The sequence below is a fragment of the Caenorhabditis elegans genome, chromosome X (genome assembly GCF_000002985.6).
Source record: "Caenorhabditis elegans chromosome X".
Lineage (NCBI taxonomy): Eukaryota > Metazoa > Nematoda > Chromadorea > Rhabditida > Rhabditidae > Caenorhabditis > Caenorhabditis elegans.
Window position 1 is genome coordinate 672,369 of NC_003284.9, and position 17,756 is coordinate 690,124.

General features: G+C 32.4%; 3 protein-coding genes across 3 annotated transcripts; 1 reads left to right on the forward strand and 2 right to left on the reverse strand.

Moving 5' to 3' along the window:
• The first annotated feature begins 652 nt into the window (after positions 1–652).
• Positions 653–4,116, forward strand: lgc-32 (Neurotransmitter-gated ion-channel ligand-binding domain-containing protein). Its single transcript, NM_075738.4, has 7 exons — positions 653–792; positions 838–938; positions 2,437–2,491; positions 2,534–2,657; positions 2,710–3,003; positions 3,533–3,847; positions 3,895–4,116. The coding sequence occupies exons 1-7, from the start codon at positions 675–677 to the stop codon at positions 4,058–4,060; spliced, it is 1,173 nt and encodes a 390-aa protein (NP_508139.2). The 5' UTR covers positions 653–674; the 3' UTR covers positions 4,061–4,116.
• On the reverse strand, positions 4,046–8,652 carry T19D7.7 (Lipase_GDSL domain-containing protein). Its single transcript, NM_001307911.3, has 8 exons — positions 7,869–8,652; positions 7,704–7,812; positions 6,870–6,938; positions 6,721–6,820; positions 6,459–6,679; positions 5,989–6,222; positions 5,223–5,635; positions 4,046–4,228 (listed from the first exon to the last, which is right to left on the reverse strand). Exons 1-8 carry the CDS (start codon positions 8,027–8,029, stop codon positions 4,120–4,122), a joined length of 1,416 nt encoding a protein of 471 aa, NP_001294840.1. The 5' UTR covers positions 8,030–8,652; the 3' UTR covers positions 4,046–4,119.
• On the reverse strand, positions 8,093–10,423 carry Y9C12A.1 (Tumor protein p53-inducible protein 11). Its single transcript, NM_075740.5, has 6 exons — positions 10,191–10,423; positions 10,025–10,132; positions 9,734–9,855; positions 9,595–9,680; positions 8,967–9,068; positions 8,093–8,910 (listed from the first exon to the last, which is right to left on the reverse strand). The coding sequence occupies exons 1-6, from the start codon at positions 10,410–10,412 to the stop codon at positions 8,774–8,776; spliced, it is 777 nt and encodes a 258-aa protein (NP_508141.1). The 5' UTR covers positions 10,413–10,423; the 3' UTR covers positions 8,093–8,773.
• Positions 10,424–17,756: the final 7,333 nt, after the last annotated feature.

Genomic DNA, 17,756 nt, shown 5'->3' on the forward strand with positions numbered 1-17,756 from the left:
CCGTGTTATTTTATCACACAGAAATGGCTTTTCACTATTTTTTCTGGCGCTATTCTACTTTTAAAACTAAATTCTGTAATCAATCTTGTCTTCAAAAGTATTTTCCTTTTTTTCCACTTTTTCTATCCGATCGGTAAAATCCCGCCTTGTTGTTTTTTTTGCGTTGAATGAAGAGATATTTCTCCCTAAATTTGATAAGAAACATTACTTACAATTGGATTGAAGGGGGAATGCAGTTCTTTTCTTTACTCTCTCAATTATTTTTCTTTTTGTTTCCTTCTTAATGAATCACTTTTTCCTTTTTGTTCACTTTTTCAAATTCTCAATTTTTGATGCGAAATTTAAATTACCTATGTATCAACTTTTCACAGTTCTCCGGGTTTTTTTTAGCAAATTTAAATTTCTAGTCAAAATTTTTTCTCAGAGAATTTGAACTCTCCGTCAAAAATTTTTCTGAGAGAATTTGAATTTCTCTCCAATGACCTAATATGGTGGGGCCGTAGAATTTTACTTCAATAACGGCAACTTTTTTTGTACTTTATGTTACAACTCTTTTTTTTCTTGAGAAAATTCACTGGCATCGTGCAGATTTTTTTAAACAAAATATTCTTTCTCACTACTTCATCCCTGAAAATAATTTGATTTATCCTAATTTTTTAGACCTGATCCTTAAAATGAAGTATCGCATTTGGATACTGTTGATTTTTATCCCAATAGTAGTATTATGCGATGATTGCACAAGTGATGAAGATGTGATTGCTGATCTCTTAGGAAGAAATTCACATTCTTCTGGTAACTTATTGTGAAAAAGTGGTGTTGAAAAAAAATAATTTTCAGGTGAAATTGTGATAAAGTCGAACTATAAGATTGCCAAATGGTTGTACAATTCAGTAGCGCACGAGTTGAGCACAGAAGGTTTTTTTGAAATGAGTTGGACTGTGAGTTAAATTTATTTCCAAGAAGTGATTTTGGACTATTTTGAATATAAATATGTTGGGTAATTCTGTATTATATCCCCGCAATGAAGACAAGTGACAATTTTATTAAAAACATAACAAAAAAACGTTCACTCTAAAAAAGTTTTAAAAAAAAGCTTTACTTTCATCAAACATATATAACATGACTGAACAAGTTTTAAATTTCCTGATTAATTTTTGTTATTTCTTCATTTTTCAATGAATTATACAATTTTAAGCATCTTTATTCATATTTTCAAAAAATATTCCAGTATAGAAAATTTGATAATTCGAAAAGCTCCTGCCAAAAAAAACTTTTGAAAAACTGGAAAATCTTTTTAAAAATAAGAAAAATGCTGTAAGTTTAACAGTTGTATCCGGTTATTTTGGCTTATTTTTCATAACTTAAAAAATCTCTACTTTTCAGATTTTTTGAAATTTTAGATCTCTATCCAGGAATGTTTATATTATTGCCACTATTTATGTTAAAATTTACAAAAACTTACATTATAAAATGTGTAAATTACTTTGTAACTTACAAATTTTTTTTTGAATAAAACATTTTCTGTGCTTTCAGGAAATGAGAATAAAGAAGTAAACTTTATAATTGAAACTTTTTTTTTAAATTTGAGTTATACAGTGCCGGCCATAATTCTATCCAATTTTCGATTTTTGATAAATTTAAAAATTTCAAACGAGCACAACTTAAAAACTGGACATGCAATCAAAAAAAGTTCAACTAAAGAAATATTGTCAATAACTACGTCTACTTGTATTTAGTTGTTTAAGTTGTTTACCAGTGTCATGACAAGAAATACAGCGACCGACATCTCGTGAGCCCGTTTTTGACAACTTTTACTGATTCGGCCGTATCTCGAAAACTAATTTTTTTTCTGGAAATGTTTTTGAAGTAAAATAATCTTCATTCTACTTGCGATCATTTGTGCCTACTCACTTTGTTCTGAAAAATTCAGCAAAAAAGTTATGGAAGTGCAAACTAGTCCCTCACTTGGCACTGCTCATGCGTGTTTGTTGTCGTACACATTTTATTCAAGTTTAATCTCTCATAACTTTTTTGCTGAATTTTTCAGAACAACGTGAGAAGACACACATGATTTCAAGTAGTATAAAGATGATTTTACTTTAAAAACACTTCCAGAAAAAAATTAGTTTTCGAGATACGGGCAAATCAGTAAAAGTTGTCAAAAACGGGCTCACGAGATGTCGGCCGCTGTATTTCTTGTCATGACACTGGCAAACAATTTAAACAACTGAATACAAGTAGACGTAATTATGGACAATATTTCTTTAGTTGAAATTTTTTTGATAGCATGCTCAGTTTTTAAGTTGTGCTCGTTCGAAAAATTTGTAAATTTATCAAAAATCGACAATTGGATAGAATTATGGCCGGCACTGTATGAAGAATATATTCAAAGTGGCGTTACTTTTTATATTTTATTTTTTAATAAAAAATTTTCAGAATACCACTTTGGATTTTACCAATCTCAACGCCTGCCACAAAACTGTCCGGATCAGTAAGCAAATTCTTGTTTCAAATATTTGATTTTTTTTTCCAGAAAGTTTACTCCACATTTTTTGGTTGCCCCATGTATATTTTCCTTTCTCGTATAATCTCGAAGAAAGTCGTAATTTATACAACATAGAAATCCATGAAAGTGGTAACATTACTTTGTCAAAAAGGTATTTTGAATTAGATTTTTTTTTCTTCAAACGTCATAGTAATCTATTTCAGATTAAAGCAAAGTATCCCTTGTAAGGAACAATCTGATAGCCATCCATTCAGCAATAACACGTGTACATTGAGCTGGAAGTACACAAATCTGGATAATTATCAGAAAATCGTCATTGAACCTTCAAACTTGATGGATTCAGTTGAAAGAGAGCATAGTCGGCAGTTCATACTCAAAGACGTTACTTTTGAATCATCAGGAGATGATGAACAACGATTGCATTATACTATCACACAGACACCACAATATCTTCTATTACATTTTTTCTTCCCGGCATTGTTGTTTTTAATTCCGCCGTAAGTTTGAGGCGTTATACATTGCTTAGGCTTGAGCCAACTAGATATTCCATTGAAAGTGCTTTTGCACACATTAAAAAAAATATTTTTGAAAAATCTTTCCAGGAATTAGGCCATTTCATATTTGGTTCCTAGACCAAAGGCAAAATAGTTGACAGTCAATAATTTGAAATTTTCCCCACGTGATGTACACATCCAGGTTTCAAAAGATTATCAATAGAGCCTCTTTCCTTGGAAACTTTAAAGGAAAGGAGTAAAGACGTCCGTGCTTGCAAGGTTCTCATTAAAAAAAAAAGTCCTAATGTCAAACATATTCACGAATCGGAATAACAAAACGAAATTTAAAATACTATTTGCTCATTCGTTTTCAATGCTCAAACGTGTTTTCAAAATTAAACACATTAACCCCAGACTGAGCCTATACCCAAGGCTATGCCTTAGCTTAAGTTGGTATATGTTAGCGCAAAAACAATCTCTCAAAAAGTCAATGTCAATTTCAATGTATCACCCCTAAATGTTTAATTTTCAGTTGGTTATCCCTCCTACTTGGACCAATGGCAATTACCCGGTGTATCATCTTGATGACGTCACTAATTCTATTGTCCAACCACTATGATCGAAATGTGACTGTATTTCCAATTGATGCAAGTTTAAATGCAATTTCCATCTGGCAACTGTTCACTTATATCTACGTCATCGGAATCGTGATAGAACTAATTATCATAACACTTTTCGCAAGCATGGGACGATCAAAAACGTGTTGTTTCGCAAAACGGAGGTCTGCGAAATATGAAATGGAGCCACTTTATGAAGAAATGAATGACTTGAGACAAAGAAAAACAAGGTTATCCTAACTTAAAATAAAGTAAAACTGATCAATTTCAACTTCAGAAAAACCAGAAACTGTTGCCGTAAAGCTGCATTATTTGTGGATATTGCTAGCTTCATCTTTTTTGGACTGATCTTGGTTCTATTCTGTTACGGATTTTATACACAACGTGACTCTGCCGTAAAAATGATCCATGAGTTTGATATGGAATCTTTAAATATTTTCTAATGTTTTATAAAATCATAAATTGAGCTTAACTTTTGGAAATAAACGGTTCAATTATTTTCTCATTTTTCTTCAAGTTTTTCAGCGTCTCCTTCTTCCGGTGTTTGTCCGTAGTCAAATCTGCCTTTCGTAGCTTTCATTCCATGACAATAGAAATATGTTCCAAAAATGCTGAAATTAATTTAATTGTTCTATTAATTAAATGTAACACTCCTTAACTTCGTTCTACCGTATTTTTCCTATTTTTTTGCTTTCATATAGTTTGATGGCCAAAATGTCAGCTCAATTTAAAAAGAAAGTGTTTTGTCATAATAGAATTATGCAAATTTTTATTTTGAAAATCAGTTCCAATTGAAGTTTGGTAATACAATTTTCAAGCTAGCTACATTATAGAAAATTTGTTTCAAATTATTCAATGGAAAGATCAAACAAACAAATCAAAACCACATGGTAATTTGAGTTTGGCAGTTTGATCCTGTTCAGATAAATTTTCAATTTCTAACTGGAATACATGTTTTATCGGATAATAATTTTTTGAAACAAAAAAAAAACTTCCGAGTTTGTCAAAAACAGGATTCCCTGTTATTATTTCAATAGAAATGAACTAGCGTGATTTGCGTGTCAACATCCGGTATTACATCTCTTTGCGGAACAAAAGATGATGAATGGAGGTGTGATTAAAATGAAATTATCACCACATGAAAGTGAACATTCTTAGAGGGAGAGATGCCCTTTAGTTGATCAGGGATTTTCGAAATGTTTTGTTAAAACAAAGACATAAAGCGCTCAGTTTTCAAAATTTGTTTACTGCTGTTGTTACCAATCTTCAATTCAAAGAGTATTTGAAATGTTTAAAAAACCACACAAATACCGAATTTTTCAGTAGAAGAACATTATTCAAGAACTGCATTTCAAAATTTTTCAAAGTTTCCGAGTAGTCTAATTTTTTGAGCGTTGACTGAGTAGAACTTTTTGAGTACGCATCTTGGTTTTCTTACAAGGGAGCAAATAGCAAAAACTTGACTACCTTCCTTGTATAAAATTTGTGCAATATTTGGCTATTAGGACCCATAGAGATGTAGGTAACTTTTGTAATATAAATTTCTGATAATAAAAAAATTGTGGCAGGCTGCCTACTTCTTGAGGAAATTTTAAAAAAACTTACGAAACACTTAACAGTGATAATCCCAGAATCACCAATATAACACCAGCCAGATTGGTCCTAATCACTTCTTGTCTTGTTTGTTTCCCAGTTTTTTGTTCTTTCAAATGTGCAATTTTACTCTGCCACTCACTCTCTTTCATTATCGTACACTTCTTGAAATTCTGAACTGTTCGAATATACGGACAGCCGATGGATGGACAATAGTATGTGTCTTCAGAAAGAGCAATTAACGAGATGTTGTAGTTTGGACCAGCGATGAGGCGATTCCACAGCCATTTCGCCGCGTAGGAGTGTCCTTTTCTATTGAGCAGCGGTTTCCCGGGTACCAAGAGGGTTTGCGGGTTGCGGGAATGGATCGCTAGAGATGGAATGGACAAAACTCCAAATGTACCGTTGTCTACATTAAATTCTGTCTGAACAAAAAATTGTGTAAAAATTTGCTATGACGCTAAAAAAATTAATCTGAAATATAACTTTAATTTCTGCCGAAAAAAATGAGTTATTAAATTATGAAATTCAACAAATTCAGACAAGTTTTTATTTTTCCCATTGTTTTTCAGCCATATAACGACTACCCTTTTTTGTTGGTCGAGAAAACATACACTATTTTCTGAAATTGGACAGTTTTTTATTCAATACTTGTTACCTAGCAGTTCTCTTTTTTTCTAGAAGGTTCAATTTTTTAACTTAAATATTCCTTCATTTTTTCATTGAAAAACCCCCTCTCATCCTATTTTTTTACATTTTCATTTTTCCAACGACTCACTTCGAACTCAACAAAATATCTTTTCCAGACATCGAACAATTTGCGGTAATTGCTGCCAGTCATCTTCTCGAGACATTTGCAACGAGGTCGCATCAGATTAATATTCTGCCGGTAGGTCGATGCCACGTGCACCGGGCCTAATAACACAATGAGTGCGCGTGGAAGACCCCTGCGTAAGACTCCCAACGCACGGCGGATTGATGTTCGACTTGGTGGCTCGCATTTCTCGCAGAACTGGAATATGGCTTGTTATCGTTGTATAACTTTACGGAATATTTCAGTACCGTTTTCCAGCACTAATTTAAAATACTTCTACATTATTTCTTCTTTGCCTCAACAGAATATTCCTACAGTTTCCTTTTGTCAAACTATATTACACTATTGTAACCTCACATCAGTTCTAAAGTATCCCATCGGAACAGTACAGTAGCCTTCATATACCCTGAGACTTAGTAATGAAATTTTCTTACCTCTTCGGATCCTGTAACAATGGTAATCAGTGCCCATTTGTTTTTTAAAGACCTGCCAATATATCGTTGAATTCTGTGCACCAGCTCTAAAGCCTGCTGCGGTAAGTCTTCCGTTTCTGCGCCAATTTCAGCAACATTAAACTGATAATCCGGTAAAGCACGTTTCGATCCCATTCCATGAGAAATTCCTTCCAAATTTGAACCAAATTGACTCAGAATGTCTGAATTACAAATGTTACTTCGCGGTGAAAAAAAACCATACTGGGAATAGTTACTAGCCCATCCATATTTGCATCACCACCAATTGGAAAAGCAGCACCGCGAAACTCAACATCAGTGAACGGCCAAAGTCCACGTCCCGACTTGAAAAAATATTTGAAAATATTGAAAAAAAAAACCAAAAAAATTTACCGCTAACGAGTCTCCCATTGCGCCTACAATTTGAATATCTTCCGGAGATAATTGAGCAACTGACTCACCCTAAATAAGGTATATCAAAATTGGAAATTTACGAAAAACTTTTCTTAAAAAATTATTCTGATTAATATTGAGACTATTGTTAAAAAATATCACGTGAAACCAAAGCTTTTTCTCCCAGCAAGAACCATTCGAAAACTTTTTGAAAATGTGCATTGAATAATAACAATACTACGTTTAATTAAATAACAATTGTTTCAACCCCGTAAACTTCTTTTACGTCCAATCAATAGTGACATGAACCCTTCCGACTAACTTCATAAAGATTGGAGATGTCGAAACTGAAAAGGAACCAACCATGATGGTTGTTAGTTGATAATAGTTGGTACATACAATTTCTAAGCCACAACATCTTGACAGATTTTTCCCACAGAGAGCGTCCTGTGATGGGGAAGCCTGTAGAGATACGCAGACAACGTACCTGCCTCTTTCCTATTCTGTGAGAGAGTTACCCCTAGCAGGTAAGCCTGTACAACAGTTTTGGAGCTGATAAAATCTGATACAGAAAAATTGTGTTTCCAGCTGTGGGGAAAAAAACTTTCAAGATGCTGTGACGTAGAAATTGTGTGTACCAACTTTGCTGGTGTACCAACGACCAACCAGCATAATTGGTACCTCTTCAATTTTGATATCTCCAATTTTTATGACGTTGGTCGGAAGGATTCATGACAAAATGTATTGGCTCGGACATTACTTCAAAAAGTAACCCAAACCTTGGAATCAATTATTTTCTACAATGAAAACCCCAGTAAGCGGGGAAATATATACCGTATGCAACATTGGCTTTGCATGTGGACACGAAAAACTTTTCTTGTTCGAGAACCCTCCAGAAATTTCACTTTTGACTGCTTTTCGATCGTCTAGTTGGTCGACAATTCTGAAAATTGTGTTTTCTTTTGGAAACATCTTTTTTAACGCTTCTTAAACACTTACACATCATCATCATCTGGAGCTCTTGTTGAAACAGGTGTTGTAGCTTCTGCTATTGGCTTTGCAGTTAACCAGTCATAATCGTACTGGTCGTAATCAGTGGCCACATAAATTTGCAGTCCACAAAGTAAAATTAATAATGTTGAAATAAACTTAGTTTTCATATTTTCTGTTTATTCTCAGCATGAGAAATCGAATGAATACTCGACACTTACTCATGTTTTCGATTAGCATAATCATTTATTTTCCGTGAGCGGAGTGATACTGTTGAATGTGATACATACAATCGTTTGCCGGCAAAGTAGACAGGAATGTGGAAAAGTTGAAAAAAAACAAGAGAAACTGGGAAGAGTGAAGAAAATGGCGAGGACTGGAGATATTTTGGTACTGGTTACTCGGCAATTTGCTTTCTACGTTTATTGCACGTCCTGGTAAAATTTTAATGCGTCACTCAATCAAATCTATAAATGACAAAGATAATTGAAAGATATGTTGGTAAGTGCAGTGCAAAATGAAAAACCAAGCTGTGGGGGGAGCTTATTTTTGGCTTTCAAAGTATTTTTTACGAAAATAACAGGACAATCTAAGCTCTTATTTTGGTAATTTAGGGTTTAGTGTCTAAGTGTTAAGAATTTCTTTTTTTAGTAATTTTTTGTCTAATTAGTTTTTTAATCACACCAACCGAAAAGATAAACATTTGAAACAAAAATTGTTTGCAAATTTACTAAAACCTTTTTAAAATGTACAAAACAAACTGCCGAGTTGTGTAATACATTCCCATTATTGAATTTCGAACGTGATTTGTACTTTTACTATTATAATTGAAAAGATAATTTTCCTAAGCCAAGGAATTGAACTACAAAATTGTCACGTTTGAGGGATATATTACAACAAAAAATAAAAACATTTTATTCCGTTTTTTTGGCGTCAAAGTTATCGACCAAGTCTTCGACTACCCCGACAATCGACTTTTTTTCCTGAACTGGCGAAGCAAACAAGAACGAAGAGTCTTCAATGACACGGATCAACTGGCGATGGAGGCCTCCTAAATTATTGATTGATTTTAACGTTTTTTCAGTATAACTTTTTAAATATCCTTACCTTGCCCATCAACAAATGCGTGATAGAAGATGTTGCCCAGAATGAGCAACAGACGAAGAGTGCCTGACCACCATGCCACTAATCCATGAGAGGCCGTTGATACTGAAAACGTTTGTTTTTGGATGAAATTAAAACCTTTCAGATACTCAAACCTTTTCAGAACTCAATCTATATCAAACTCGGCACAAAATTTCTATTATCGACACTCGAAATAAATAAACAGTGGGGCGTATACGCACAAATCCTAAAATAATTTTTTTAACCAGCCGCCAACATCTCACGGGTTCCGCGTGCCACTTTGTGTTGTGGACAGAGGGTTACGCCCTCACTATCAGCGTTCAACCTCACTCTGAGGGCGTGGCGCGGAAAACGTAAGATCTCGGCGACTGATATCAGTTGGGATTCCGATTTTTGACATTCTCCTGTGAGTTTCTGGAAATAAAAGACGGGACCTAAATTTTAGAATTTGTGCGTACACACCAAGCAGTTTATTATTTTAATTGTACATTGAGGATTTTTGTTCAGTCATGTGAGTTTAAAAATGATAAAACTTTACTTGAAATTCTCAGAAGGAAGCTCAATATTGCTTAAATAGAGCCGAGTGAACCTCTGAACTCACATGACATACCTATAAGTACAATTATATGAAAAACCGCAGTGACGAGCAAAAGAAGTGCAATATCAGCGCGCGTTTCTCGTTGTTGCAATATAAACCTGAAATTTTAAAATAATCGGATCCAGTTTTTTCTTGTGTTTTTTAAACTTACTTGAAGAGAATTCCGAATGAAACTAGAGTGACGCCATAGTAGCGAACAATGACTAGGGCTTCCGGCGGAATTTGTTCAATTCCGTGATCCAGGTATATGCCAAGACGGGGTAGGACTAGGCACTGAAATATTAAAAAACTTTTAAAACAAAGTCAATCCACTTTTTCAAAGCATGTCCGCGCAACATTTTTTTGTTACACGTGTGCCAAGTTTGGGACCAAACGGGGGGGGGGGGGGGGGGTGGGTAGACCAAAAAAGTCAACCCAAGTAGATAGAATAATGTCAACTCACAATTGTACCAATCAGGAGAAAATACAGCGAGTTCAAGGTGTTCCATACAAACATTCCTCGTGGCAGACGAACATACAGTGACTCGTTTATACCCAGTAGTTGGGAAATCTGAAATTAGATACTTTTTGAGATTCCGAAACCAAATCAGTTAAGAAAAACAACTTACTTTTGATTTGTAGACTTCTCCATTGTCACCAGCCAATTCTCCGACACCAAGCAGCTTCCTTGTCTTGAGACGACTTTGTAGATCGCTTGCAGACTGCTTTCTACTGACAATAGTATCATCAGTCGGTGTTCCAACTTTCAATTTTTCATCTCTCATATTTTCAAGCAACTGCTCGTCCAAAACGTCGTAGAACTTCTCAGCTACCAAACTAATCTCATTCATCGCGCTGTCCCCTAGGTTGATGAAAAAATGATGATACTTGTGGGAAAAAAAAGAGAATAGAGGGAGGACTTAATAATCTCGTGGAGGAGTTTGGCAATGAGAATCGCGACAAAAAAAGGCATGTGAGATTTTGAAGGATTTAGGCTAGATGGGCAAGGAGGAAAAAATTGATAGAACAACAATATCAAAATTGTATTTGCAAGAAGTAGACCGAATGTAAAATGAATGTAACAACTACTGCAACAAATGTATGAAACTCATATCTATTTTACAAATGATTTTTTTTCCAACTTATGCAACAAAAAAAAATAGAAAGGGCTGCATTTATTTTGAGTTCCCGCGCCACCGGAGAGTGACCTAGAACATTTCTTCAAAAAAAAAGGTTTATTAGAAACGTTAAGTTATCAATTTTTAGGTCAATTTTTAAGTTTCAGTAAGTTTCTTTATGCTTTCCAAGTTTTTTTACAGAAAAAAGGTCTGAAATTTAGACAAGCTATATGTTTGAAATCGATGATTTAATAAAAGTTTGAGAAAAATCAGTTGTAAAATAAGGTCCCTTATTCTCGGGGGAATTCAAAAAACAAGTTAGCCCTTTAAATATTTTATTTTTTTGTAAAATTGGAGCTTTAACAACTTTAAAAAATTTATAACAGTGTTCTAAATTTCTTTACAGCTGTATTCAAAATCTTGAGAAAACTTACAGACTTACAGATCATATGTAAAACGAATCAGTTTAAAAAAAAGAATAACAAATTATTGGCAAATGAAAATAAAAGTATAATAAAACTCGACACTCATTTTCTTGCAAAAATGTATGGCGAAATATATAATCAATATTGACTACAATCTGACGAGCAAGAATTGAGCTGGCGAAAAATTCTCAATTAGCATAAGAAGCTCTTTTGAGTCTTTGGAATTATGAATTATAAATGGCGAAAAATAAAAGGAGGGGATATAGAATCAGCTTCGTTTTCGAAAAAAAATGCAAAAAAAGAATGGCATATACATAACTAGAAATAAAAACACACATAAGTCTTGATGATTGCCTAGAATTATTTTTTGGTTTCTCAACAAAAAAATACATAGAAATGTTTTAATCTAAAAAAACATTCACGTCACTTTAGATTTTATTTTAATATTTGAGAATTTTAGATTGCAATAAATGTTTCTTTACGTCTGACATGAAATAAGGTATAGTTTTGAAGTTGTAAACGGAATCGACAGATGTATTTACAGCACACGCAATATTCTATGAATTTTTGGAAAATACTAAAGTGGGGGTTTTGCTCTATATAATGAGACAAAACTGTAACAATTGAAAAACACTGTTTAAAATTTGTTTAAAGTTAATCTAAATTTATTATAACTAGTCCATCTTTGCAAAAAAATGTGGCCAAATCAAGAAAAAAATTAATGACCTCTATATTAATGATGTTACAATTTTTTAAATGATGTTTCGTTTTAGAGCAAATCTAAAATTAATGATGTTTCGATTTTAATAAAATTAGGAAAACGTTGAAGTTTTGGTTTAAAAAAAATTTAATCCTTTTAAGTATAAAGTTTTATTCTGGGAGCTCAGACACCCTTGTTTAAAAATTTTTCATCAAAATTTATTTTTCATCATTTAGACATCAATCAGTAGCCCTAATTATTTAAAAGTACAGAGAATGTACTTTATACAAAAAGTTATTAATAAAAATATTGAACTTATATAAGTTGTTTCATACTGCTGCCTTAGTGGAATTATTCAAGTAGTGTCGGAAAACTAAAAAGTGTTGAAAAATGTTGTCACAACTGTTTTGAAATATATAAAATCATGTATTTTAATACATATGTGACGTCATAAATGTATTTAAATATTTTTTATCAATTACTTAAATAACCCCATAAATTCAAATAATATTTAACATGGGAAATATAAACTTTGTCTTTTGGAAATGTTTTTTACTAATTCAGTTTAACAGATCAGAAATCAATAAAATATTTTGGTGGTTTTGAGAAAAATGCAAAAGAAATAACATCTTTAGAAAAAAAAACTACATGATGAAAAAAGAACACAAATTCATTTGCCAAATCTTGGAATGATGTTTAAATGCCGGTTCTATATGTTGAAATAAGTTGGCATTTCTTTAGGCCACTTTGAACATGTTATTAAAGTGTTATGTAAAAAGTTTCTGCCAGTTTTGAACGCTAAAAATATTAAGGTACAGTACTAATTTCGATACATTTTCAAATCAAATACGTGCTTACTGCAAAGCTAGAGCAACACCTCAGGAAAATAATGTGCTCCACATTTACGACGCAGTGTTGTCAGGAAAATGAAGTGAGGAAAAGTGCGATTTGCACACAGCTCCTTCTCCTCCTTCTTCTTCTACTTTTTCACAAGAATACTCCATTTGACTCGTCGTTCTCTTCATCTTCTATTCCATTCAAATGCATTATATTGAGAAAAGAAAAAGAAACCGGACATGCAATTACGGCACGAAGAAATAGAGCTGTTCCTACCAAAGTGAGGCAAATGCTCTTTCTTTCCGTAGGGTTTCTGAGTCGCTGAGATGCTTCTTATGTTGCTGCTCCTGCTCACAGGAAAAGACACCGGAAATGGGTAGGAATCAAGAAGTGCGCCTTTTGAGATAAAGTGTGGGGATGCAAAGATGAAAATAAAATGTGAAGATAAGGAAAATGAAAGATATAACACAGAGTTTTGTCTGAGCCATTTTTAGGTCACATGAAATTGAATAACACATTTAAAATTCACCTGCTTTTTCTGTTTTTCTGTTACCCAACTCCAAAGTACAATTTTCTGTTTTGAAAGTAAAAATTGCTATGTTCAATTGAGAATTTTTTGAATTTATGGGGTTATTCAAGTAATGTTGCAAAATGTATCTAAACACGTATATGACGTCACAACAGTATAAAACACATATATTTTAATACAGTTGTGAAGTAATTTTTCTACACTTTTTTATTTTCTGACACTACTTAAATAACCCATTAAAGCCGGTATTTGTGTATTTTTATACCCCCGCCATTTTAAAAATTAATCAAATTTCCATTTATTTATTTGTTTAAATTAAACGTGATACCAATTTTTTTTGTTAGGCTTAGGAATGGTGTTTTTCTTAGCCTAAAAATACAAAACTATTTCACACGTTTTCATTTTATAAGGTAAAAAATTAATTTTTAATATGGCGGGGGGTATAATACACAAGTCCCTTAGAACCATTCCAAAGTAAATTAAAATGTAGTGAAGATAAAGAAAAAAGTGGTTTTTAATCAAGGAAATCTTCCTTAAAATTGATTTTCTAAATTTTATTCGACCATAATAAACGTTCAAAAAAAATCAAAAAAAATCTCAGCAGTCGACCATAAAAATGTTATAGAGCAAACTACAATTGATGAAAAGTAAGTTTAATTTCGAAAATAATCTACATCTTAGTATAGTTTAAAAAAAAAACATATTTCTACTAGCTTGTATTCTACAAAATGTGATTTTCGCAGCGCTCGACAATACTTCACTGACTTCTTACATAGTTTTTATTGTTCAGATATTATTGTGCCTACAACCAAAATTTATAAAAACATGTTATGGCCGCACATGGCTTCAAAATTATTATACGGTTGATTTGCATTGCGAGACATCCTAGATTTCTAAGAAGGTAATGTTTTAAAATTATTATTAAGTTGGGGGTTGTACAAACCTAATAGTGTTTTATTTGAGAGTTTTTGAATAGTTTATATTTTTGGTAGTTTCCCAATAGTATCATCATTTCCCCAACAACATTTGTAAGTCAGAAAAATAGCGCAAGCATAAACTGTTGAAATCAATATCAAACCTGTCTTCGGTGAGCCGATGCTTGTGTCTCAATGGAGTTGAAGATGAATTGATAGTAGTAGTTGTGGGGGTGTCAGTCATCTGAAACGAAAAGTGAATACAATTCTTGTTATGTCGCTCTGAGAAATAGAGAGAAAGTAAGTGTGTATGAACAACGAAAAAGTGAGGGACATCCGCCAGACACTAATTGTTTTCAGCATTTTTTGGTGGTGAAGAAGAACATAAAAATGTCTTGCGGAAAATGCGGCTCCAAAAAGGAAAAAAAATGAAATTGCACGGGAAACGTAGAACGGATTTGTGAGGGGAAAACACAGAAAATCGAAATAAAACCGATATGTTTATGAGACGGAAAAAAAGAAAATGAAAACATAACATTGAATTGAATGCAGACTCCACGTTATTTATTTTTTCATCTTCTTTTTTTATTTTTCATCATAACTAATAAGTGGAAAGATATCTGAGGGGGGCTTAGTTTTAATGAATAGGGCATTGGAAAGATCAGAATTTATGAACAATGGTAATTTTTACGAAAATTGATTATCTTGGTTTTTTTCATTATGCGAAGAAAAAAAAGAATTTATATGTCTTCCGTTGTTTAATCAGTGCAACCCACATTGAATTGAAATTTGGTCAGTGCGACTTCAAAAGTCTACCAGTGTTTTGGTCAGAAAAACGAAATTGTGCGAAATAATAAAAAAAGACCGAGAATTTTGATAGTTATGGTCAGAGCAGCAAATATTTTTCTAGGAACATTTTGGGCAAAACTTCTAGGTTCTTAAGCAGTGCTGCATAAAATAGTATTGAATTGATTTTTATTTTAAGAATTTTGTTACAAAAATGTTCCTCAATATTATTAAAACAGTTCATTATACTCCAGTGTCTAGACAAGTTACTGTGGAACACACATCCTTCTACCCTGAACATTTAGCAACAAAAACACAAAACCTCAACTGAACCCCTTTTAAAATAATTGAAATTTTTTTTTGCTGAAACCTTTGAGAATAATTTGCGAGTACGAATAATGATAAATGACGACGCTGAGGACATCTGTGAGAGAAAGAGAGCAGTCGGAAATTCAATTCTATATTCTCTCCCTCTTCTCGAAAATGCTCGAAATTTAATGCCAGGACGTCGTCAACTAAGATTCGATGGCGTGAAAGCGAATTGAGATGTGGAGAACAAAAATGTCTGATGCGAAATCCTTTTGTTCCTAACAAGAATTTCAACAGAGAAAAAACCTCGAACTTTTTTGAGAAGGGAAAAAAAGGAAGAAACCAAGCAGGCCAGCCCCATAAGCCAACACTGAATTCGATTGAAAATGGGCTTCTCAATGTTTCGACACTTTTCTTGAAGTTGTAGTTCAATTTCAAAGTTTGAGAAAAGAAAAAGAAATAGAGAATAAAGAAGAAAAACATGTTTCTTGGTCTTGGGCAACAAGTATTTCAGTTTTTCTGCCAATTTATTTTTGACTACTCTTATTCTATGTTAATTAGAAAATTTTTAACAATACACGCACTGACCAATCAGTTAAAATTTTACTTAAAATTTAGAAAATTCAAAATTAAGGAAAATTAAAAAATTCAACTGATGAGTAAAACGTTTAAGAAAAATGATTTTTTGATTACGCAAAAAAAAAATGAAACGCCTGTTTTTTTTGGTTCTCTTGTTAAATTCGTTTTTTTTTTAAATTTTTCTTGGTTATCTGATTTAAAACGTTTTTTTGTCAAACTTTTGATATTATTCAATTAAAAAAACTCAATAACTTTCAACAAAAATTGCTGAAACTCTACCATATGTTCAAAATTTAATAACTTAGGGTTGGGTATCTACGTGTACCTAACCCTCAACGTGGATATGAAGATAGTGTAACGTGAACTCATTATCTACGTATACTGACATTCTATGTATTCCTTAGTTTAGAAATGTAATAAACTACACGTCTTCGCCTTCTCGAACATAACACTCAGCATGTTCATTTTTTAAATTTTATGAAACATTTGACAAGCATTGTTTTGAATCACTCAACAGAGGAAAAAATATACTTGAACATAGTATAACTATATTTTTAAACTATTTCAAGTTATATATGTATTGAAATCTTGCAAAATTATACAAAACATTTTCCAATGCTTCAAACTTCTGAAGAAAAAGAAGTATTCTGTTAATTAGCAATTTGATGGCTGGTCACAAGGAAATAAAAGAAAGAAGCAATTAGGTAAAGTTTGAACTTTTCCTGACAGAAGCATTGCCGTCGACCACTAATTGTATTTATTCTAGTAACCGTTGTAGTTTTCAAATATCTACGAATGGATTCAGAATTTATGAAATTAAAAACCAAGTCAACTAAAAATCATTCAATAATTCAGGTAAAACAACAGCAGTTTATATTGAAAATCGTGTAAAGAAAAATAAAAAGAAGATATTTCGGCAAATCTCGTGAGCCGTGTTGTTGATTTACAAAGTCGTCATGTTAGATCAAAGATCGAATGATTTGATAAAAATAATTTGAAAGTTTATAACAAAAAAACTAATATGATTGTTAAATATAAATTTTGCAACCTCCGATCAAGAATGCAAATAATCATTTTAATATTTTAAAATTCTGTAAAAATTTAGGACAAACTCTAAAATTTGAATTTGAAAAGAATAGGAACGTATCAATAGAATAATCAAAACTTGATATAGAATAAAACAATAATTTCTCCAGTGTGTCATTAACCCATTTTTTATATACTACCAAATAACTATAGAGATTAGTTGAGTCATTAGATAATACTTTCAGATAAGAAATTTTGTTCTTCTTTTTAATAGGCTGTTGGGAAAGTGTTGTTCTTTTGTTTTGGTTCAAAATACACTTTCAAAACTTTTAAAACAAAACTTTTAAAAGCTGCAATGGTTTTTATTTTTATTTTTAGCATTGTGCTATGACGGTATGGCGTTTTGCCAAAATCATGTACTAGATTTAAGTATATTCCACACATACAATGTCCCTGATTCATTCCAGCAATACTCCATTGATTGGTCAATTTTATTTGAAAACGGTTTGTGGTTAATTAACATATTCATTGTTATTCAAGTACTTTTTTGATTATGAATGTTTATTGATAGTCAATTGGTCTCTTTAACTTATAGGAAAATAACCGATAGTTATATCTATGATGATAAGATAACAATACTGTGGAGTTACATAATGACATTTGTTTTTTGGAGAAAGAAAAAAAATCAAATAAATAAAACCATTTGAAGAAGAATCACCTATAAAAATTCGCTAAAAGGTTGAAATTCTTTACAAAATCCGAGGTATGTATAGTGACAGAAACTTGTAATAACTTTTAAATTGATTGAGACGGACCAATACTCTAGATAATTCACAAAGAATTTGAAAGCCTATCAATTGAATTAAGTTATTGGTTTTTTAAAGGTTTTACGGCGGCATATGTTATTCTAGCAAATTTTATTTATGTAATACAAAACAAGTATAACATTCAAAGCTGCGCAGCTAAAGTGCC

Bases quoted from the DNA above. Each gene is read 5' to 3' on its own strand.
- lgc-32 (NM_075738.4), top strand. From the start codon at position 675: ATGAAGTATCGCATTTGGATACTGTTGATTTTTATCCCAATAGTAGTA. The intron at 793-837 runs GTAACTTATTGT...AATAATTTTCAG, and splicing joins AAGAAATTCACATTCTTCTG to GTGAAATTGTGATAAAGTCG. The intron at 939-2,436 runs GTGAGTTAAATT...AAAAATTTTCAG, and splicing joins TTTTTGAAATGAGTTGGACT to AATACCACTTTGGATTTTAC.
- T19D7.7 (NM_001307911.3), bottom strand. From the start codon at position 8,029: ATGAAAACTAAGTTTATTTCAACATTATTAATTTTACTTTGTGGACTG. The intron at 6,939-7,703 runs GTATATATTTCC...TACCTTATTTAG, and splicing joins CAAAGCCAATGTTGCATACG to GGTGAGTCAGTTGCTCAATT. The intron at 5,636-5,988 runs GTGAGTCGTTGG...TTTTTTGTTCAG, and splicing joins GATATTTTGTTGAGTTCGAA to ACAGAATTTAATGTAGACAA.
- Y9C12A.1 (NM_075740.5), bottom strand. From the start codon at position 10,412: ATGAATGAGATTAGTTTGGTAGCTGAGAAGTTCTACGACGTTTTGGAC. The intron at 9,856-10,024 runs GTGAGTTGACAT...TTAATATTTCAG, and splicing joins TTCTCCTGATTGGTACAATT to TGCCTAGTCCTACCCCGTCT. The intron at 9,069-9,594 runs GTATGTCATGTG...AAACGTTTTCAG, and splicing joins TCATATAATTGTACTTATAG to TATCAACGGCCTCTCATGGA.